The following is a 24283-nucleotide window of genomic DNA, read 5'->3' as shown; positions in this document are numbered from 1 at the left end:
TCAGCGGGCGGATTCCCCTCAGCGCTGAGCCCGCCCAGGGCGCGCGCCCACCGCGGCTCAGCGCCCCCTGCAGGCGGGGGCGCTCAGGTGCTGGCAACCGTCACCTTAGCGGCCGCAGCGGCGGGGCGGGCCCGGGCTGGATACGGAGGGAAAATGTCCCCTGAAGATGAGGGTGCCGGAGCTTCCGAGAGCTCCTCGGTATGGAATCTTGCACAAAACATTCATTTCATTAATAAAAAACATCGTTTAAGATGGGCAGTAGTGGTAGATGGGATTGTGGCTAAGGGGGTCTATAAGAAAGGTGAAGAGAGGCTTGTTACAAGGGCATAGCTTTAAACTAGAAAGAGTAGATTTAAGGAGTAATTTCTTTCTAATATTTAATCCATGAGGGTGCTGAGGCGCTGGCATAGGGTCCCCAGGGGAGCTGTGGCTGCCCCATCCCTGGCAGTGCTCAAGGCCAGGTTGGATGCAACCTTCCAACCCAAACCATTCCGTAAGCAGCAGCTGAAGAAGAATCCCCATTTCTCTATTAGAAAGAAAGGTCATAATATAATGATCAGTACACAACCGTGCAGGATGATGTAAACTAAAACTCGGTGCATGGCAAAGGATGGGCGACAGACACAAAGTCTAAAGGTCTTTTATTACATTTTATAGATTAAATATATTTTCAGTAGAGTCTCTTTTTTTAAAACACACAAAAGGAAAAAATACATTCTTCATGTACATACGAAATACTGACCACATAGCAGGGACCATATACAGTGCAAAGTATGAACACAGCTACACAGATATCACCACTTGGATGATTATCAGGCTTTTCTACAGTAAAATTAGGAAAATTTAACATTTCTGCTTCCAAAGAGAAATCCATACCCTTCCCATCCATGGCATTTTGTGGGATTGTGCAGGAAAGAGTATTTTTCACTATTTAAAGGTATTATAAAATCCTTGCATTGCATGAAAACTCATTGGCCTCCACAAGCTTTACCTCTTTCACACATTCATAATCATAGTACAAGTTTACCGTGATTGCAGCCCAACTCCAAAAACCCAAGGAAAACCAGAAATATATAGAACCTGGTAAAGAGAAAAGAATGAATCAGAGTGATTGTTGCAATGTCCAGGAAACATGTACCCACTTGTACACACACATACACAACAGATGGAAGATAGCGAAGTGTGACTGAGCATCTCCTATTTATTACAGGTTTGGAGTGAGGACACAGAGTTGCATGTTTCAGTTCGGCAGTGAATCTCTAGTGTCTCTCAGTACGGGATGTCATTCTGGTAGTACTGGATCATGTCATATGTCCTGCTCCTAGAGGAGAAAAGCAAAGCCAGAGGTAAGTGAAAGCTTAGAAAAACACTGCACCCATTGTCACAGAAACAAACATCAAAATCCCACAGAAACAAAGCATGGGTGAAGGAAATTAGCTGCTAATCAAAACTAGCCCTCTGTGCTTTGAAGGCATTGTGAAGGCCCAGTTACTGTTATGAACAGCACAAAACATCCTGCTCTTGTTTAAACTAGGTAAAAAAAGTATTCTCAGTGTGGCAACAGCAGCTTGGATCCTGTGTTTGGATTAAGCCAGAAGCACCTCACATTGCATTGGTGGTTTGTTTTAGCAGAAGGAAATGCATATTAAATGAAGCAAGATCATCAGGGCTGCATGGAGACAGGATTATGTGGAAATAAAAGGAATCTTAATTAAGGAGAATGCCAATAATGAAAAGTGCAGGGGAAATAACAGCATTAATAGCATCATCTCTGATGAGTGGCTGAACAAACAAATCTAAGCCTTGTTACAGATAACTCAATTATCCATGGGAAGAGCTTATTCAGGTCACAATAACCATGCTACAGGTAGAGGAGCTCCAGCTTATCAGAACTAAGGTGGCTCTGGGCATTCACACTGCAGTGTGCTGCCTCTGTAACCTCTAATATTGATCTAAGATTCTGAGCAGATGCACCAGCAGGCACTAGAAAATCCAATTCAGTTCTAGCAGGGCTGTATCTCAGGACTTGAGCTTTTCTGGTCTCAAGCTGACCCAAATGGAACTAGGTAAGAGTTTGTATTAGACTCTCTAATATATCTCACAAAGTCTGTATTATCTGGGATAATAATAATAAAACATGCACTTAACATACTTAAGTTTTAAATTTATTGTATTTAAAGTATTAAATGTAATAAAATTACATTTTACATGTAATTTCCTTAAAAAAGCTTTGCACAAGATACCAAACTATTTGTTTACTTGAAGGGAAAAAACCCTACAATTGATGGGCTAGCTGGTGATTAAGTTGGTTTTTAAACTGCTAAATACCTGATAGTATACTTAATAGCGATGACAAATAAACATGGACCAGCTACAAAGACATTCAGAACGCACACTGCCAATGTTCCCTACCTGAGGTATTTTCCCTAGCCAATATTACATAAGTAACATATGGTCTACAAAATGATTAATATGTTAATGTAGTATCAACTCATGAAGAAAAAACAGTAGAAGGATTAGAACTCATTTCTAGAGAAGAGTTGTGCACAGAATAACAGCTCAGAATTTCAGGAGGATGTTCAGGCAACTTAATGCCTACAAGCAATTTTGAGAAAGATCTTGGAAAATCACTGTGGTGATTTCCAGCTTCATTCTTACTCAAACCAAGAGAGCATGTTTTTTAAGAAACCTTCTCCTTACAAAATAAAAAGGAACAAGCTTCAGGATCAAACTCTATTAATCTGGACCAGAAAGCATGCTACTCCTGTTGTCATTCAATGCTATTCTTTACTATTTATCCCTTTATTCGTAAAGGTGACCCTACCCTATATAAAAGGAGGTATCACAACTAGACATCTAACCCTAACAGTACAGTTGGCCATAGGAGCCAAAACACTTAACTTTGGGTCCAAAGATTCACCCTGACAGAAAATCTTCCATTCTTTAGACTAGCCACCCTTGCTATTTGACCAGCCTGGGCTTAAGCCTTCCTCACCAGTGTAAAAGAGAGATGAACCATGTTCAGCAGCAAAGCTGCTATCCTGCATAATCAAAATACCAACAACTCAAAAATGTTTGGTATCTGACTGATAAAACTCTACTTATTAGCTCTTCTCAAAGCTTGATGACCTTCCTTTAGCCATAGGGAGAATACAAGCACAGATGCCAAACCTGTTGCTGAGGAAACAGTTCTGGATGATCTTGATGATGAAGGTTGCAGCCTCCCGTTCAGTCATGTTGGGGCTGAACCTATGTCTGTATGCAGAAAACCACAAAAAGCAAGAGTAAAAATTAAGTGAAGTTTAAGCATGATACAAATTCAGTTTTGCACATGCTGAGCCATGGTGTTGATTTTGCTTGCTACAAGTACCTACTTTCTTGTGAGAGTACCTTGCTCAAATTACATGATGTTTTAATAAGCACTTGCTGCCTTTAGTCTTACAGTGGAGACAGAGGCTGTGATCATCAGTCTATTGGTAACTCCAGGAACAGCAGGTCCTTCTTTCTAAGCAGCCGCTGTTTTTACATCTCTGCAACTAATAGTGTCCTCCAGCTCCTGCCCATCATACTTTATAAATCTGCACTTATCTTTAGGAAACTGTAGGAAGGGGAATGCTCAACTAATTCTGCTCAGTCTGGTGCTAATCCTGGAGGCATAAGCCTGAAGGGTTTAAAGTGTCACATTAGAATTTGTGTAAGTTGTTGGATGTGACAACATATTTCCATTCATTACTGCATTATCTGTAGAACAAATTTTAAGATGCTGTTCTTCAGAGTCCAGCACCATTTCAGAGGACATCAGACTCTGCAACACATTACCTCTCAATTAAAGCAGATCTTTCCTTTACGGTCTTAGTTTGCTAGCCCTACAGACTTAAAGATAATCACATACTTGCACAGTAAATGAACAGCTTGAACTTAATTCTACAAAAAGGCCTCTGGAATTCCTGCTTTCTGAGATATTCCATAATCAAAAGTTAAACATTTTTTACAACATTAAGACATTCAAGATTTGAGTACCATGACACCTATACTCCCTGCACAAGTTGTGGCAGTATACATTCTGTGAAGAACATTATGACTATTTTCCAGTTCATACATATGCTGACTTACTTCAACAGCTTGATTGTTTGCCCTCGAAAACAGGGCAGCCCTGTATCCAACATCAGTGTAACCAGTGAGACAACAGCATCCATGTAAGGCCTAGAGAAACAGAGGACAAAACGGCTGCAGCACTCAAACTCCTGCAGTTTTAGTAGGTAAAGCAGGCAAGCTGAGGGGTTCAATGAGCTGGATTACACCTTTTTCTGTAATTAGATCAACACACACAATCCTCTTTCATTTGCTGGTAGAGTTATAACACTGCTTGTAATCTGCCAGTTTAATTAAATTTCCCTCATTAATGTTGGATACCAGATACTCAGAATGCTGCAAGATAAACAGTCTCAAGGAGGATTATACAATACAGTGCTTGATGAAACAACATTTCTTCAGCATCAGACAGGTGAATCAGTGCATCAAAACAGTACAAGAGGCAGAAACCAGCAATACCACAGTAACAGCTTATCTTGTAACTCCTAATTACTCTATGTAATTCTTTGCTACATCAGCCCAGCTTCCCTTCTCCTTCCTCTCCTCCTACTCAGAACACTTATTACCTACCAAGCTATTACTCTGATACTTGGATGACATTTTTTTCTCAACACAAAACTTTCTCCAGACTGCTCCTCCTCAAGGAACCAAACTGATCTTGACTTCAAGACAGCCCCTTCTGGGACTACTAGCTGATTCTGTAAGATAACATCAATAATACTTTATAGTTGTGAAAGAATGAGCTTTTATCTAGACTCTTGTACTCTCCTCCTCCCACCCACATACAACATCCTCTTCATATAGATTTATTAGTGGTCCTGCATATTAAAGCAAACCTTATTGGCTTGGTAGAGAGCAAGGCAAAGCTGCAAATCTTTATTGCGAGTGACTGGCAATCACAGCTGAAGAATGATGCTACCAAAACCCCCCCATATTTTACAACAGATGATTGTAGCACTTTTTCACATCTCCTGCGCAATTATCTCTAGCTGAAATGGTGATAAATGTGATTGTCCTATTTGGGAAAACAAGAAAGATTTCCATTCTTCTGTAGTTTCTTATTGCAAGGTTTTAACAGCATACTAAATGACGTATGGAAATGTGTGTAATATCACAATTATACATTGAATAGAATGTATACAATTTTTAAATATAACACAAGAACAGATGTCCTGGTTTCAGCCGGTATAGTTATTTTTCTTTTTAACAACATGAAAAAACCCCACAAATTAGGCTGTAAAATTGCAGGATTATTAAGTTGTTTCAAAGTTTAGAAGATGTACCAGGACAGCCTGACAGGCTCAGACCCCCTACATGCAAATGTGTATTATAATTTATCTTCTCATCTGGTTTTAGACATGGAAGAATTTCCACTTTTGAGAAGTTAAGAACACCTTACCTGACTGCCAGATAGCCTCTGACACACATCTCCATAAACCATTTGAATGGAGTTGCCTCCATTTTTCCTCCCATTATCATCACCATCTCATCAGTCAGCTTAATGTCAGGCTCCCAGCCCAGATTGCCACCAGGTGAGCTTTCAAACATGAATCCAAAATCTGTGCACAAAAAAATAATCTGCCTTATAAACTGTTGATTAGTTGTCCACTGTCAAAGCTGACAGAAGAAAGGAGATGTGGATTTCACATACTAATACGTACTTCTTTCTACCAACATTTCAACTCCAACTAGAACTGTGGTGAAGTGTAAAAACACCAACAAAAGAAACATCACCATAACATCAGACTAGACACAAGAATGACATCAAATAAACTCCCTGCTGAAACATCTGTGCAGTTCCAGAAAATCAAAGCTAGTAGAGGTTACAGCCTCACATCATTACATAAATTTACTTGCCAAATTTAATTCATAGCCATACAGTGATGAAAGGAACCCAAAGATACATTTATGTATCTTTACATACATATACATACATATGCATGCATAAGAACATACACATGTACAATCCATATGTATGTGTGTATATACTTTTCGGAAGCTGGTAAAACTTTGCAAAGCTACATTTACACAGAAGAAGCCAACACAAATATACACACAATACTGAACAGGCATGAAAAATATTCCATGTATATTTATAAACCCTGAAATCAGAATATAGATTGGAAAGGGAAATGACTTATTGTCTTCTCTGAGCCATACTTCACAGCAGAAGGAAAATGCAACTACTGAAATCTGAATGTGGGCATCACTGACCAATATGAATGATGTGTCCCTTTTTGTCCAGCATGATGTTGCCATTATGCCTGTCTTTAATCTGGAGCAGAAACAGGAGAAGACTGTATGCAGCCATACTGCGGATGAAATTATAACGAGCCTATGCAAACAAAAAGATAAAATCAGAAGAACACAGAGAATTTAATAAGTCTCATCCCAGCAGCAGATACAGCTGAACAATGGGTTTTTTTCATTTATGATTAGTTTGAAGCAATGTTCAATGATAATCGTCACACATGTACAGCTGCAATAATTTCTTTAGCTAACTCACTAAATGGATTATCAGCATCAGAAAACAAATACAGCATCATGATAGCTGTTATCCAATTATTTGTCATTATTTCTTATAGCTAGAATGCTTCTCAGTTGAGATTTTGTTCTTGCCAACTGATATTTTACCTTCTGGAATGCAAGAGTAGACTCATCTCCATACTGTCTTGTAAAGTAATCATACATCCCAAAGTCTGTCTGCCTGCCCAGCTGGTCACGGGATGTGCAGTCAGGAATGCATTCAATAACACCACACTGAAGAGGAAGAGGAGAAACAGGTCTGTAAAGCACGCTCCCAAAATATATTTTGCTCATGGCTCCTGGCAGTCATACAGGTCCTCTGGGAAATGTGGGAAGCCTACACATCACTGAATTTCTAGTTTACTGATAAAAAAAGTGCATCCATTTTTTTTAGGATTTCCATGCACACTATGTGACTTTCCATTGCCTGCACAATGTAGCCCCCAAAAATCAACCAACAAACATGAATAACCACATGCAGCAAAACTTCAGAGCCAAAAGCTTTAGAAAGCAGGAAGCAGGAGAGGACAAACTCTTTTTGTTGCTGGCGCTCCAAATATTTGGCAGTATTTCCTTGCAGTAGGGAATTTTTACGTGTGCTGAAAGAAAATGTCTGTTTTAATTAGGAGCTATTTTCTAGAGCCATACAGTTAATCGTACTTACCCCAGGAGCTGTGGCCACCACTCTGTATGGAAACACAAAAAGATCCAGGCCCACCAGCTGAAATATGTTCTTGAAGAGATCGATGATTTGTAAAGCTAACATGTCCTGTTATACAAGAAAAAAAATTGCACAAGCATTACAGGGGTTATGGATCATAAGTCAAGATTACAAAAATGCTCTGAAGTGAACATTGAAGTTAGCCCAGCAGGTCTGCACATGTGTGCTTGTGCATGCACACTGGCTCTCAGGGAAATCAAAATGGGTAAAGATAAATGCTGCTTAAGTGGGTAGCAAGCCAGACTGAGGATTTAACTGCTGACCTAAGAGGAACAAACTATTCCATCACTCTTTTATACGAGGGCTACTAATAACTCCAGGGGAAACAGCTAGCATTCCCTCCTAATCAAAACCAATCAAATTGCAATGTACAAGATACCACCTTGGAAACTACTGCTTTGTTACCAATAGTACAATTAGAAAATAAGCTCTGAAAAATAATTTTATGTCATGGTAAACTGTCTTAAAAGAATGGCCTTTGTTTCCACACCAGAATTTCTCCAGTGGTACAACACAGTTCTTTCCCTCAGTTTGTAACTAGTGGAGACTCTCAAAATTCCAAAGAAAAGTATTTCTATACTTAAATGATTTTCTTATTACATATTATCACCTACAAATCTGTTTTTTATAGCTGCAAAGCCCAAAAGCTTTGTACCTGTCTGCAGTCATCGCCCACTTTAAAGATAGCTGCCTGCCAACAGATTTTCTTACTGTCCACCCCTTCTTCTGCACTTTCATCTATGGAATCAGAACGACAACGCAGACCTGCAAGAAGAGTACAAAGCAAAACCCAGCCGCGGACTTCAATTAGTAACCTTCTACCAAGACAAGTCCTCTGCATTCAAAACCACCACATTTCACTGCAGGTGCACTACAGGTATTTCTGCCTCATAAGGTGAATACCATAAGACAGTTCCCTTTATCTACTTTAACTGGAACATATCAAGATAGTGTTCACGATTTAACTGAGAATGCCTGAATTGCATTAAGCTAGTCAGCTAGAATATCCAACAGAGTTTATTATGAGAAAAAACTGTCAAATCCTGGCATATGCTACAGTCTAAAACAGAGGGAAAGACAATCAATTGCTATGTTAGTCTAAATTAACTGTTAAACTTTCTAACAAGTGCTATGTGGTCTGCTTCCTGGGACTTAAAAATACTGAAACAAAACTGGATTTCATGGATTTCTTCTCTCTTCCTTTGATCCAGTTTTATTTCTGAGCTGAATTACAGCAGATAAAATTCAATACGGAAATAATATTCCTACTGCTTTACAGGTCACTAAAAGCAATTTTAAAGGAATTGCTGACTCTTAATTAGTAGTGTTGATGATTTAAGATGCAGTGACTAACCTTCTTTTTCGAGCTCACTAACTCCACATCGTTTCACTTTAAATTTGGCCAGGTAGGGTGCCTTTGCTGCACTAAATTGTGAAAAGACCAAAGACAACAATGAGTGCAAGTTAGCCAAACAAGGATTTATAGAAAAAATACCAATGTATCATGAGTTAACTTAATGGGAGAATATAACAAGAGCACAGTACCTCTGCATAGGAGTTCCTGATTTGTAATCAATGTCCAGAACAATAGCTTCAGGATTGCTGGGCAAGTAACAGCCTGCAAAATGGAGCAGACAGTTGAGGACAAACCCACTGGCTAGTGCAACAATGCAACCTGGAGAGTAACTGATGTTAGCATCTGTAACTTCAGTACATAGTTCTGGATTAAATAAAATGTTAGGAGATAAACTGGAGATGATGGTGTGTGAGCCAGGAAGGATGCAGTATCTCCTTTTCGTTAGTGAATGATTGCCAGAAACTAACAGAACACAATTTTGAACTAATCCTGCAGAAATGGACAGACATGACTTCTCTTACAGTTGTCAATAACAAGATGTGGCAGCGTGTCCCATTGCACTGGGGAGGGTTCTTAGCAACCAGCACATGGTAGGAGAATTAAGACCTGCTAGACAGAGATCAGGAAAAGCTTTCATCAAACCCCATTTTAAAGAGGAGATTCAGACTGGGAAACCTATGTTCAAGATTTGAAAGGACTTTCAGACAATGACATTCAAGGGAATGCCTGATGGGAGTAAAAGAAGAAAGAAAGGAACTGAACACACTTCATTCTTGAGGTAACATAACTCCTCAGAAGTGCCCCATCTCCTTAAAAAAAAAAAAGGTGGCCCAAAGAAAAAGAGCTTATTTATCTTTTCACTTCAGACATACACTTCTACTTTGATCTACAAGGTGCATTATCTAACTTGCTCTTGGGCAAGTTTTGATGCACCATATAGAAATTACTGGGTAAAAATATTTGAGTTGTTTCAAGAGAGAAACAGTCCAACTGTAACAGAACAGTCCCAGCACCAAAGCTGAGAGCTGCCACCTGCAGGTATTTCCAGATTTGCTTGCAGAAAATACAGTACTCATGTTGAATGCAAAAAGCCCACTGTATCTCATGATTAAATCACTTCTTACCAGGCTGCACTTTCACCTCAGAGAGAGCACTCAAACAAGCTTTTTTTCTTTCATCTCCTTTAGGGAATGGTCTGGAAAGATGAATGATATATTACTTATCTGCATACTATATATTACCCTATGTACTAGCCTCAAGTTTGTTTCAAATTTACACAAACATCACTAAAAATGCTTCTTCCTGTAATGACAAAGATCTCTTACTGCACCACTTGCAGGGAACTTACAGGCTCAACACCTAACCAGAACATTTTCTATCTTAATGATGGTTATAGTCTTTGCTTCATAGCTTTAACATTCATTTGACATACAGGTTGTTGGCAAACCGAAACAGTGTAAGATATGAGACCGAAATACATGAAGGCTGCTCCTCATATAGAAATTTTTGCATAATTAAACCTGTGTAAGCACCACTATAGTTATACCAATATAAGTCTCTTTGTGGAACTTACTCTAGAATAAGAACATTGGTAACTGGAAAAGACAAGCCAGAAAAACGCCTGTGCAATTACATGCCTAACTTGTTCACTGCAGGTGTCAACTGGATGATTAGTAAAATGTTGAACAATGAGTACGTACAAAAACCCAATTACACAGGCACGTGTGTTAACTGTCTATTGAAGTCAGCCACACAATTGCATGCTCACCTGGTGCAGCAGCATGCAACTGAAAGGCATTACTTATGCTCTAGTTCTAAACAGCGCAGCAGATTACTAAAGCAGCAACAAAATGGTTAAGATAATGAAATCATCCCAGATGATGAATTTATTCATTTGTACCATCTACAAAGCAAACAGGATCTTCTCTGTGTTGCCTTTACATTAGAGATGAACAAAACCAGATTCATTTTAAGGCTGGGGTGCAAAATGCAGTGCTTGCAAAACAATTATTATCAGTTAATTATAATTTGATACTAAGAAACTGGATTGATTTTATTCTAAATAGAAAGATACTCAGATCCTAAGCCCACCATTTAAATCCATCCTAACGGGGTGAAAACATCTTACCATGCACACACAGAAGGCCTAATATTTGATTTCTGTAATGTGTCGTTTAGCCTGATGCCCTTATACTGGTGGTGTGCAAAACTTCATTTTAAACAAGGTATGTTCCATGAAATGCATTTTATATGACTTTCAAATTCTTTTATACACCAGAGAATGTTTTAAAAATATGGAATGAAACCACATTTACAGTCTCAGAGCTTGCGTGCTGAGCTGCTGCCATCCACTGGCAAGCTTTATAATAAATAGCTAAATTTCATATCCTACTGCAGTTTTTACAGTCAGCAATGGGCAGGACTTTGCATTTTAAGAGATCAACAATTCCATTTTTATGGCATCAAATCTTTCTCCCTAACCAGAGTTTAGGAATGAAGGAAAAGAACTTATATATGCTGAAAAAACAACTGTCTTTCTATTATGCTGCACAGTGAAATCTCTCTGGGAACAGGAAAAGAATTTCATGGAGTCTTAACAGAAGGTAAAACCATTTACCTATCCTTGAGGCTTTTTGGTTTTGTAGGTTTTTTGATCCTCATTCCACTATTAGGAACCACGATGTGTTCAAATTTAGAATCATCTACTTCTAAAGTTATAGCTGTTCCAGATGGACTGCTAGCTCAAAGCATGAGCACTGAGATCACGACGGATATGAATTATCCCCAGAAGTCAAACTAAAATGAGCCTTTGCATCCTACAACTATTAAGTTGCATTAAAGAAAAAAATTATTCCTTATAAGTAATTATTTTAGCCTGCAAACACTACCCCAGTACCCTTAAAAACAACTCAGCCTCTTAATCAGGACACTGGCAATTACCAGAACAGTGAGACCCAAAAGAGGACAATTTCTGAAGTACAATACTTACTTGATAATGGCTGAAACATTGGTGATTTTATTAAAGAAATCAAATTCCCGTTGGTAGAATTCCTTGGCTGGGCCAGACAATGAGCCAGTTATCTCCTCTACTAGCTGCTCCAGAAGTTCCCCAATGTCAGCTGCATGTGGAAAAGGAAGCACCTCTGTCAGCAGCTTATTTCAGAAAGCTAAATTGTATGGAGATAACCACCTCTAGATAATATTAAAAACCAAAAAAGTCCTGATGCAAACATTGCCACATCTTTTGATGGACTCTGTCAGCTCGAACACTTCTACAGAATGGGCCCTGCCTCTACAAATGAAAAAAGTTCCTAGCTACAAAGATTCCTCCTGCCAAGAAAGAAGCAGGAAGGAGATTCAGTCTGAACTGAGACAAAGGAATCAAGCTAGATTGTATTTTAAAGCACTCACGATCTTTTTGATGTCCTTCTTCATCCAGGTAGATATTAGTTTTCATGTTCCAGATGAATTGGTGAGCCAGTAGCTGGGATTTGGCAGCTGCCCACAGGATGTATTCTCTGACATAACCCATCTGCAACCATATCCAGTCCAGTAAGGATCAAAGATCATTGCAGCTCTAGCAGACTCAATATTACTACTTCTAATAGCTATTCTTCAAACACTGAAAATATTTAATGGATGGAAAGAAAAACTCTGCTCTCTCATTCATGTTGCTAAAAAGGCTTTTGAAGAATGACAGTGTATTTCCAGAAGTTGCATTCCCTTTCCTCTACTTTCAGCTACTTCTGTAGTCTGTAGATGTTTCTATATTTGACTGATATTAACAGACAAGATGTCTGATGCTCATGTTCTGCACTGCAGAGGATATTTATCTATGCAAAGTTCTCAAAGAACAGCTATATACAGTCACCTACACTACTGGCTGGGGACATCTTCACCTAAAAGTAATGCACTGACCAGAGTTCACATATCTTGTGGGCAGGTAACAATGATCTTACATTTATGAACTCTGAATTTGGCTGGCAAGCTTTACTCTGGCTTCTGCAAGGTGAAACCAAGTTCTGAAATTCACATACGTGATGGAGCAAAAGACACCCACAGATGTCTTCTCTGGTTAGCTCCACAGCAAAATGACTGAGGATAGTAATTTAATGCTATTACTGCTTCTCTCATGCAGACCTTCAAAAGCTTTAAACAAACTCCTCATCTAGGCTTTTGCCATAACAAAATCTCTTTCCTTAGATACATAGCCTCTGGTTTCTCAAGTTTACCTGTTCATATAAGAGGTGTATCCAAAGCAAGCCAGCCTCTAAAGACAATAATTTTTCCTTCTATGTGTTAGATACAGTTTAAGCTGAAATTCTGTCTGACCTGCAGTTTCAAGCCTAAAAGCTGCCTTAAAAATCTGTTTTGTTCATATGCAGCTGCTTCGTATCCTTACCTTGTCATACCGAAGTGCCTGCACGATCTGTGGAATGTAGAATAAAATTGCATCCTGAAAAAGAAAAGATGGCAGGGGTTTTATTGTTATTGTTTTATTAGTTGGAATGGAAGACAGGTCACATGCACAGAGAAAAGCTCCCTCCAGTTAGATGCTGAAAAAAATACCACTTCCTCTTTATTTTAAACTATATATATGTCTCCTTGTCAAATCAACGTATTTTTCTGTCCAATTACTCCCTTCTCAAATATCTTTAATATTCACATATTTACAATCCTGCTATAAGTCTGGCAGGAGTTGAAAATCCAGCCTTCTGCTGCTTCAAAAGGAACACCTTTCCACTGAGAGAAGATTCAAAAGGAACAGTTGAGAACGGCAATCTGAAGAATTCAGTTTAGTGTGATTTACAACAAAAGAGTTGCAAGTATACAAGCCAGTATCACATGGGACAATCAACTTTAAATTTTCATCCTAATCTATTCACATTCTGAAATGTGGTGTGCTCATTCAGCATACATGTCTCTCTGTGGTATTAAAACAAAGCCTGTGGCCATAACCTTTATTCAGAACGTTAAGGCGCTCTTGGAACTAGTCTTACCGGAGGAAAAGATCGCAGGACTTTAACCCCATACTGAGCTGTTAGAGGATGAGGTGGATACATGCTTGAAAAATAGGAAAGGCCAGTTGGTGGATCTGTTGGTGCCCAGCACAGAACATGGCTGAGTTCAGGTGCATCAGCATCAATTGTATGCCACGTAACCAGGTACTGAAAAAGCAGATCAGACACGTTAGGAGTTTATAGCACCCAATAATGTTCGGGTAGTGCACATTAGACAGTAATGCTATAATCTAGCTTCTTATATCAGGGGAAGTTAAACATGGTATACTTTCTTTTACAAAACCACAGCTATTTTATCTAAAGCATTTTTTTCCCATGGAAAACAAACTGTTGGAACCCCCTCACCTCCCAGATCACCACATGAAGTTAGTGAAGTCATGTTACTAAAAGCACAATACAGGAGTTCTAGCACAGGGAGGAAGTAGAAAGCATGAGCCCTTTTGTATGAGTCAAAGAAGGTCAAGCTTTTCTGTCATCTATTTTACAGGGGATGTACAGAATGCAGCTCTGATAAGACTGTCCTTCACATAGCTACAGTGCTTCACTACAGATCAGCATGATGAGTCTCTTCCATTTCAAGGGGCCTCTTGGCATGCAGCACAGGCTCAGCTTGAAATAATTTCAGCGGCACCACGCACCATGACTCAGTCCAGTGGTCTTCTCCATATTATGCAAAAGTAACAGAAATGGTGGCTGCACTGAAAGTGATGAGCTTTGAGACATTTTGTGTATGGTGAGAATATACCCAGGAGCAAGATGTACCATTAGCTAACTAGTTACCTACTCTTATTGCTGTGGCTCTTGCATCAGCACCCTATTTCCACAGCTGTCCTGTCTTTCTCTCCTACAGACCTAGAGTAAGAATATACACTGTGTAAAGTAAAGACTGTATTTTTCAATATATGTGAAAGAAATGGGCATACTGGGCCCTGTAACAGTATAAATATTCACGAGTACCTTTATTGCTTCAGGAACATCACTGACAGCTCCCGGGTCCAACCGAACCAGACGGGTTACTTCTGTTCCAATAGCTTCAGTATTCTTAAATCTAAGAGTAACCAGGAACACAATAACATTATTAGAAAATGTTGACAGCCTCTTCTTTTTCTGCGAAGATGAAGACAGCAAAAGGCAAAGAAGAATATGCTCAATAAACAGATAGTCCAACTATGAAATAATGCACACCGAAGGACCAACGTGCTGAAAAAAGAAGATTTAGGACCAGCTGGTTCTTATCCAATGCTTTTGTATAAACCACTAGCATTTTAGCCCACTATTGGATTTTTGGCTGAAATATACTGTCTGATTCTACAGACACCAGTGTGCAGAACTCTACTTGGCAAAAACTATCACTTTTGTAAGGGGGAAAGAATTTCCTTTCCCTTCTGGAGCCAACTATGCTAATTCTCCTATAATACTTACTAAAATGCAAGCCAATACATAGCTGGAGAACACTTCATTCAAAGATGCTTTCAATCACTGTTTAAATTCTATGCCTGCTAATGGGCTATTAAAAAACAAACATGATTTCTTCTGAACAAAATACCATCTAAGTGGTAGCAAAGAACGGGTGGTAGGAGAGGAAGCTGCACTCCACTAGAGCCTGAGCAAAATGAGTATGTTAAGTAATCTAGTTCTTTTCATTTCAAAGGTCTCAAACAGCTCTGGCAGTATGTAAGGGGGCTGTGAACATGAGCAAGTGCCATCTGTACTTAAAGTGTAAGTACTCAGCAGCTACAGCAGCAGGAATTACATCAATTCTTTCTTTTGAAATATCTCACCTGGTAGGCAGCTGTACAGCAAGATGAGGAGAAATGCTCCACGCCAGATTTACATTATCCTTCCACTGCTTCTCACTAAGACTGATATACTTAGACCTCCAGTTTGCTACACTGCTCTCTCCAGTTTGATCCAGCTCTAGCTCAGGGGAAGACAGTGGATTGTACCATGTGATTAAGCGTTCAATCTCGGTAGCCTGAGGGAAGCAGACAGAAAAGATAATGTTTTCCGGAAGAAGAAAAGCACTCCCAATTTCATACTCTAGTTTATGTATCTTGCAACAATAGCAACAACAAGAGGGTCTTGGAAATTCGTGTAGTTTCTTCATTCTTCTGAATGACCCACCAGCAATGAGAGCAGTAATGTTCTTCGCTTCATGTAGTATTTGTGTAGCTGTGTACCTCTGTTGGTCTTCTTAGACATGCCTTGAGAAAAGGATAAAAAAGTTTTCAGTGGCTTTTGTTCAGTGCGTTAAATGGTGCTTTCAGACTGCCCACCCCTGGCAACAGTAACACATAAGAACCAAATAACCACAGGACACTTTTAAATTTAGATCAGAGTGACTTCAGAAAGTCAGCATGCAGCTACTCATTGTACAGGTGTTCTCTGAATACATGGAGTACAACAGGCTACAGGGATATCAATTTAACCAGTATTGCATTCACTTCAGAAACATGACAGCCTACTAGAAAGAAAGAGCACACAATTTACAACTGTACCAAAACACAGCCCACAGTCTAATGTCACTCTGCTGCCCCAAAAAGCACTAGGGGCATGTTTGCACAAAGCAATTTCCTTACATACAGGTTTTCAATACAACTTGACCTCAAGTCTTACTTCTTCTGTAGTACAGAATTTATTACTCTATTAGAAACACCCAGGTAACTTCAAACCTTTCCCCTTGCTACCAGCAAGGCTTTTCCTGCCCCCTCTCTGGAGTCTGGTAATTAAATACTCTGCCAGAAGAATATGAGCTCAGTATCAGAGGTAAATACTGACTTTAAGCAACATCTGTGTATAAAATCTGCCACGAAACTGACTGCAATGAGCTGGCTGCAATCAAAAAGATACCTGATTTTTTAGATATGGTTGACATGCCACTGGACAAAGGGTAAGTATTTATCCATCCTTGTGTAGCCTGCTGCCGAGATCCAACGTTGATATCAAGGTTGCTCCTGGTGTCTTGATTATCTAACAACAGAGCACAGACCTGATGTAGGAGCCAACTAAAGAAACAACAAGCCTTTGAAACAGCCCCTAAAGGAACTCACCAGGAGGCACAAGTTGGCTGGCAGTCAGATACTTCTTGTCCGAGAACATCGCTGTCCAAAACTTGATCAATATGGTGATATCCTCACGAAGCCTCTTCTCCCCTTGTGTAGGGAACTTTGAGGGACAACTTGGAAGAAATTATACAAATAATGTGAAGTTGAATGTATTATGAAAAGAAAACCAACCAAACAAATGTCACACAAATCTAAGCAAATCATCTTTCTTATTCTGACCAGAATCTACAAGGATGAAGCTACACATCACTATGTTTTATCCTCATGGCTTTATTATGCCTGACTGAAGAGTACAAACTCCCTGTTAAAACTGACAACTAAGGTAGCAGCCTGCAGCAGCCTGGATTTATTTGAAAACTAGTATTATGACTGACCTCACACTCAGACATTCCTATCAATTGTATTATTTTCTGTGGTGCCTATGTCAAACATTGAAATTATCACATTCAGGGTGGATGTGGATTTTCAAACAGTGAAACTATATTTCAGCCACACACTCTGTTAACAAATAATTCCTTAAGTGTTATAAATCTAGGTATGGTTTTGAGCATTGAATAAACTCCAAAATAAGGAAAAAAAGAACAGAAACATTTCGGAAGATACTACTTTATATATAAACCACACATAAAAACTGGAACTTATACCTAAGCCTCTTTGAGATGGTTTACGAACTGCACAAAAGCATAAGGAAAATAAAAGTTTCTGTTAAAATGGGCAAAAAAAGGAGAGGAAGAAGTTAAATCACTAGAAGCAAATGACAGGTGCTGCTCTGAATTACCACAGAAGGTTCAGGAAATCACACACATGCTTTCACTGAAAAGTTGCAAAGAAAGAAGTACCTGAAATAATCAAAGGCAGTTGAATAAATTTTTTCTCTCAAAACATTTCGAATGGTCGCATTTGGAACCACATCAGCATGCAGCAAAGACAACCCCAGAGTCAGCAACCTAATAAGCAAAATAGAGAATGAAAGTTTTGGCACTGCCAAAACAGTGACAAATGTAACATTACACAAGCCACAGGTACAGCTGTTAACTCTGTTCAGTTACTAAAAAGTACTCACTTAAATCGGGGTCCAATTGCTGCCACATGCCGATTCAAACTGCCTTTTGCCCCTCCAATGTTCAGTGACAATGATCGCTGGAGCAGGCTGGAGAAGATCTCTATTTGATCAGAACTGCAGTACTTGGCTATTTCAAATCTCTGCACCAAAAACTGAAAGAGACAGACATACCATGCCTCCTTTGATCTCTTTTAATCTCAACCTCTCCCAATCTTTTCTGTTTCAAACGGCTTTCTCCCCTTCAATTATTATGCTCATCTAAGTGCATGTCTCCTGGCTTTTAAGGCAGACAGACTAGCAGCATGACTCCAGTCCTTTCCCAAATCATGAGAACTTGTAGTGCAGAGTAGCTTAATTGCAGCCTCACTGCAACACTGCCATAGGTGCAATGTTCCAGATGAAATACACACCTCTATCCAGATGTAATGTGGGGTCACCTCTGGCGGACAAGGCCTTGGCTGGCTCTCTTCTGATGCTGCTAATGGATCTGCTTCCTTCTGCTCAGCAGAAAACAGGCCAACTTTCTGTTCCACTGTCATTTGCCAGGCTCCTGCCATTTCCCGCATGAACTGCAAAAAAGGAAGATGAGTATTTCTTGTTTTGAAAGAATCTTCTCATATGTAAAGCACAATCTTACTCCAGAGCACATGCAAGAATCTAATACATCAATTAAAATTCACTGCAATATTAATGAAGAGGCAGAGACAGGTCTATACATCCCACCTGAAATGTTTCATTCACATCCTGAATTAGGAAGGGAAGAAAGACTCCCCGAGAAGTTCAGCTGGTAACAGAAAGACTAAGAGCAAGAGCAGACAAGCCCTCTATTTTGCTGAGCAGACTGAACTGTTAGACTGGCTGGTGCTATTCATCCTCCTGCTCTACTAAAGGTTACTGCCTCCAACACCAAACAGAGACAATTAGATGCACTTTTGCTGAACCTGATCTAGGGACCAGTATCCTCTGATAGAAAGGGCACTCAGCAACCAAAGGTGCTTACTTATCTCCTCAACAAATTAGAAAGAAATTTCCCAAAAGCACAAGAAAAAACAAACTGATTCTCAAGTTAAATACTGAAATGTACGTGTAAACTGACCTAAGTAAATTTAGATGGATGATTATCTTCAGCAAGGGAAACACTTAGTGCTCACTAACTGGAGCAATTACCAGAAGCAGCTTTCTCAGCTGTGTGTGGGCTGTCATTAAAGCATGCGGAGTTGCTTTATTACTATTAGATTCACCCCCACCTCACAAAATACAGCTGGTCTAGGCTTTTACAAGATTAGGACACTTGCAGAAGTGTTTTTTATGCAAGGGTGCAAGGCTAGATGTCAGAGGCTCTGACTGATAAACAGGGACATTGATTTTAATTTGCTTTAAAACACCATCCTACAAATTGTGATAGTTTAGAACCTGATACATGAGCAGCACAGGCATCTCAGCAGCAAAGTAATTGTACAGCTGAGATCCTAACAGACTTCCTTTGCTGTATAATTCCTGCTGCTAAGAAGGATCTGTTTCCCACAGCCTACTTCATGAGGGTGCTCAGACTTCCAACAATACAAGAACAGAGATTTCCTGGCAGGCTAAATTGATTAACAGTACATTTAACATCCTTACTTGACACAGATTAACAATAGCTCTGAATCTCTCAAATTTTCTGCCTTCCCCCGTAGCACGGGCAGAGAAAGAGTAGTTAAACAGCTTCCTACCGGCACTTCTATTCCATTCTTGGCAGCGAGCAACCACTCCCAGCAAGCAATTGCTGTTTCCATGCCATGTTCATTGAACATTCGCAGGGGTCCCCAACACAGATGATGAAGGAGCTGGGCATCACAGTCTGAAAACAAACATTCACACAGATTTCTCCAACAGAATAAATAACTGCTTTTCACATCAGCATGAAACTGGTGTGCACAGTATGTATAATCAGTTCCTAAGAAATAGTTTCTAGTTTAAGAAGGCCTTTCCCCAGTATAAGCCTAATTGAAAAAAACTAAAACACAGTTTGGGTTCAAGTTGATGCACACTGGGTTTGTATACGGATAGTTTTTGTAGTTTATTACTCTTGGCTTTCACAGCCAGAAAGCAGAACTCCATTTGCTTTTCATTACCTTTGCTGCTTATTAGCAGAGCAGTCAACTTAAACATGGCCTGGGTGTAAAACTCAGCGTGGCCTGATTCAAGAGCATCATTCAGTTCTTTGATCATCAGTTTGTTCAGGTCAGATGTTCGTCCTGTAGCATTTGAGAACTGAATCATTCCAGAAACCTGTAAAATATAATGGGGTTTTCAACAGAGAACAGTATTTTTAGGAATCTAGTTTGGTATTGGTCACATGTTGATTAAGGAACTCCACAAAGAGAGACATCTTTTGTTACTATTTTCCTAAATCTTTAGCTTTATCCTCAATCTAAGAACTTTCTGAAAGACCGTTTGTTTAATAACCTACGAAAACTATACCCTTTATCTCAAAGGAATTTAGAGTCAGTGCTTAAAATAACAGACCCATACAGCAGTGTATGTTGGAAGGGACACCACCCCCTGAAAAGCCATTACTGAGCTTGTGGACACTCCACACTCACAAGAAATCCTGCACTTACCTCTCCTGCATAGCGGTTGCGCAAGTTAAGAGAAGCCATGAAGTTGGAGTAGTCCTTCTTCACACAAGTTGGTCTCTCAGTTAGCTGGGTTGCCTATGACCAGATCACACAGAGGTGTTTATACTGTTCATATCCAGCCATTTGTCTGGTTTGTTGGGGTTTTTCTTGTATCATCTCTTCTGTTTTAAGTTTAATTTTCCTTACGCTTATAAATCAGAATAGTATCAGGGCTGTTAACTACAACAGTACCAGGACTGATAAAAAGTAAGGAACGTGTATTTATTCCATGGATACAGTTTGAAATACATACATATTTGGATATACTATTTGAAAGACCAAAACCAAAGTGTGAACAGGGTAGAATCTCTGGCACTGTTGCTCCCTTTTCATGAACAGGTAAGGAGGAAGACAGGAGAGGAGGTACTATTTTGGTTCTGCCCTTTCCACACAACAGCTTGCTGAACTGACAGTAATGTAGAGGAGAGAGTATTTTGTTCTTGTCTTTAAGAAGTGCACTAGTGATCCACATTTCCCTGTGCAGAAGCACTCAGGAATTCATGTCAGAGGTTTTTCCGCAAAACCAACAAAAAAAGAATGCTCTTTACATCGTAAAATGATGTTTTTGTATTACGGATTTCATACTAGAATACAAGCAAACCCAGCAGAAGTTCAACACTCCTGCAACACTTCGCTTCAGTACTGCTAATGGGCAGCTTGGCTCAGCAATGGATAAACTGTTAAGAGCTATTCCTCTTACATGTCTTGGATATAAAATTTGAGTGCTATCTTCTTTTCATTAGCAAAAGCCAGTCCATGGGAATAAAACCAAACAAACTGCTAGTAATCTGAGAGCTTTCTGAAAGAGCTTTTGTCACTCGGCTGACATGCAGGAAGGCCCTAAAGAAAACAAATACTGTTACCATATTAAGACAATGAGAGAGTTATTTCTCCTATTTCCTTTCTGTTTGTAAAGTTTCCAGTTTCTTCCAGCATAGTCTTTATTCTATCAAGCTTTTTTCACCTTGTTCCTTTAGGGAACTACACTGACTGCCTTTCCTGAGTCCTCTGAGAGCTCTTTATCCTATTTACATTTAGAGACCAGTGTCTAGAAGGACACTGTAACAGAGAACAAAAAGGAAATCCTGCTAAAGCTGAGCACAAGGGCAGTTTCAGAGCTGCTACTAGAAAGCAAACTGGGTGATAATACAAGAGATGCTACTGGACACCTCTCCAGGAGATCAGAAATTACAACCACAGATGAGGCAAAATTAATGGCAAAAAACTGCATATAACTGCATTAAAAGTTCAACATGCAAAAGCCTGGTTTGAGTGACTCTATGATAACTCAGAACAAAAGAGAGTCACCCAACACCTGTGTTACTGTTCTAGAAAGTGGCTTATTTCAGCCTTACACAAAGATACTGCTTTCAAATCATTAATCTATAGAAAACTCTTAAACAGCATCAGAGACAGTTTTATTTTCTTGCTTTTTACCTTCTTACTTTTCAGTATTTTATAGAACATGATTACCAGACACCTTGATTTGGGATGGAAAGAAGTAAGGTATCTGAGTAACGTTCAAGTACTACAACAAAGGTGATTTAGAAGATCCGTATGTGGCCATACTGAATGTTACAAAATGAGCATGACAACTCCACAGGTGCACAAATGAACAAACAAGAACCATGCCCAGTACTCACGCCCAGAGTGGTGTTCTGTCTGTTGTAGCCTGCGAAGTGCAAAACACTTTCTGTAGCCATGGCCAGCCCCGTGTGCTGGGACAAGCCCGACACCCAGTTCTGATGCTTGTTTAGGTACTCCTGACAAACAAAGAGGAAGAAGTGTTGGAAAACACCTGTTTTTCAAAACAAGGCAGCTCATAAGCAAGTGTTGCATCAGCACAAACTAGCAGAAACTTAATTACACACATACCTGACAACAAACAGGCTGTTTCTACTCATCCCTGTAAGGCATTGTTTCCCTGGCAGTAAAGAACTCTGAATGCCCTCCTGAATAGCCAAGAGTAAGACTCTATCCATTTTGGAACAATAAGGATCAGGGTATCAAGAGAGATACTTGAAGACTGAGGTCTTCCTTAAAAAAAATCACTTCTGACAAAAAGAACCTTACAAAAGGAAGTGCTTTAGACTCCATGGGGGAAGGGAATGTAATCAATTATCCTTTCACATAAGGATAGAACCCCTTGAGGTTCCTTTTTTAGGGAAGGAAATCTAAAATTCAGGTAGATTTTCAGCATCCAAGATCTTGAGCCTCCCTGGAAATTGTTATTTGCATCAGATTAGGCACCTTTAGACACAATACTAATCTAACTTGGACCACATAGCTTCTTCAACTACTCACCAAGGATTAACTGCATTCGTTATAGTGAGACACTTTAAGGTATTTTGTTTCTTTTATTAGCACATCATTAACAGTCTTTTGTAATATTTGCCTGCAGTCATATAACTGCTTTTCCCTGAACTCTCACATGAGTGTTTACTACACCCATGCCCAAATTAAGTCTCTAGATTATAGTGGTCTCATATAGTAGCAGCATTTCTCCACATTTAAAAGAACCACAGTGACAGAAGAAAACACCCTCCCAAGAGGGAAACGAGAAACAAGTTTACATCCTAATAGCTATTTCGGTCCAGCAGATATCTTCAGCAAATACACCAGCATTAAACTTTGCTAGGCAGATGATTCTGTTACACCAAATTCCAACTTCTGAAGTAAATCCAGGATAATCAGCTGTTCACAAACATGTTACTTTCAGATTACTTAGGTTTGGATTACATCAAAAGTCACATCAAATAAAAACATTTTAATTATCCTCTGCAATGCTATAAAGGAAATTTTAAAGCAATAGGAAATTTAAAATTATGCCTGGATAGCCTGAAAAATGAGAAACACCACTGAATTCTCATTTTAAAGATAGGTGTAACTCCCATGTTCACAGAAGGAGGCTCCTTACCTGCAGATGAGATTTCGTAACAGAGGGTGCCCATTTCATTGCTTCTTGCAGAATCATCCCACAGCGTGCAGCAAAATCCTTGACTATACTCTAGAATGAGAGAGCATCAATACAATCAGTAAAATACAGGACATTTTACAGGAGGCACTGGTTTTAATCGTGTAACAAGTAACGTGGGAAGTAGGTTGCAATAACATGATCCAGTTAAAGTTTTCTGTTATAAACTACCCCTGACAAGCAAAGAACTGACTCAAGTAAAATAATAAGATTCAGAAAGACAAATACCAAGTGTCATATTTTATTACAAAAAATGTATCTAGGGAAGGATTCAAAAAAGACCATTAAGAATAGCTCACTAATTTATCTCCAAGACATAAAAATAATCAGGCATTATTTTGGTCTTTGATAAATCAAGGAGGATCATTTACCTCTCTGGCTTCGTGTGTGTCAGGGACAGTTATTCTATATGGAGCATCAGGAATGTCATAGTATGGTTGGTCCTTGTGAATGTCCTAAACAAAAGCAATTATCAACTCTCAGCAAGATAAAATTCATCACTTCACTTGAACACTACAGGAAGCACTCTCCCCCAAGCAGGAAGCCTGACTTACCAAACCTTTTTGCTAATATTTGCTCTCAAAGTCAATTTGAACAGCTCTAACAAACTGCTTGTGTTGCACTTTGGTTTCTAGTACAGGTCATTTTAAAAATCCAAAGCCCTCTTCAACATTTAGTATAAAAGTAAAACTCTATAAAGCATTTCCATCTTCAAAATACTAATATGCAATAAATTCAAGGTAGATGGATAAACATGCACAGACTGGAATCACAGCTGATTCTATGATTATAATCTGACAATCA

At 39.2% G+C, this 24283-nt stretch overlaps 1 protein-coding gene across 2 annotated transcripts in view; it reads right to left on the bottom strand.

The window, feature by feature from the left end:
* Nucleotides 1-624: 624 nt before the first annotated feature.
* Nucleotides 625-24283, bottom strand: part of PI4KA (phosphatidylinositol 4-kinase alpha) — a 56990-nt gene continuing 33331 nt past the window's right edge. For both annotated transcript variants that reach the window (XM_061370799.1, XM_061370800.1), the window contains exons 27-55: nt 23851-23934; nt 23423-23512; nt 22149-22268; nt 20449-20541; nt 19960-20116; nt 19558-19685; nt 18256-18414; nt 17846-17997; nt 17622-17729; nt 16768-16895; nt 16568-16687; nt 15842-15921; nt 15499-15692; nt 14675-14765; nt 13697-13864; nt 13099-13152; nt 12108-12228; nt 11686-11815; nt 9821-9891; nt 8885-8957; nt 8694-8764; nt 7995-8104; nt 7283-7387; nt 6727-6852; nt 6307-6427; nt 5492-5651; nt 4114-4203; nt 3172-3255; nt 625-1321 (exon numbers count right to left, since the gene is read on the bottom strand). In XM_061370799.1, the coding sequence (XP_061226783.1) occupies nt 1270-1321; nt 3172-3255; nt 4114-4203; nt 5492-5651; nt 6307-6427; nt 6727-6852; nt 7283-7387; nt 7995-8104; nt 8694-8764; nt 8885-8957; nt 9821-9891; nt 11686-11815; nt 12108-12228; nt 13099-13152; nt 13697-13864; nt 14675-14765; nt 15499-15692; nt 15842-15921; nt 16568-16687; nt 16768-16895; nt 17622-17729; nt 17846-17997; nt 18256-18414; nt 19558-19685; nt 19960-20116; nt 20449-20541; nt 22149-22268; nt 23423-23512; nt 23851-23934 (3240 nt within the window). In that variant the 3' untranslated portion in view covers nt 625-1269. The remainder of the gene's footprint in view (nt 1322-3171; nt 3256-4113; nt 4204-5491; nt 5652-6306; nt 6428-6726; nt 6853-7282; nt 7388-7994; nt 8105-8693; nt 8765-8884; nt 8958-9820; nt 9892-11685; nt 11816-12107; nt 12229-13098; nt 13153-13696; nt 13865-14674; nt 14766-15498; nt 15693-15841; nt 15922-16567; nt 16688-16767; nt 16896-17621; nt 17730-17845; nt 17998-18255; nt 18415-19557; nt 19686-19959; nt 20117-20448; nt 20542-22148; nt 22269-23422; nt 23513-23850; nt 23935-24283) is intronic.

This window comes from Neopsephotus bourkii, unplaced genomic scaffold (assembly GCF_033783945.1).
Source record: "Neopsephotus bourkii isolate Nb327-2 ecotype Australia unplaced genomic scaffold, CSIRO-AGI_Nbou_v1 NB_1542, whole genome shotgun sequence".
NCBI lineage: Eukaryota > Metazoa > Chordata > Aves > Psittaciformes > Psittacidae > Neopsephotus > Neopsephotus bourkii.
This window is presented reverse-complemented; position numbering and strand designations above follow the sequence as displayed.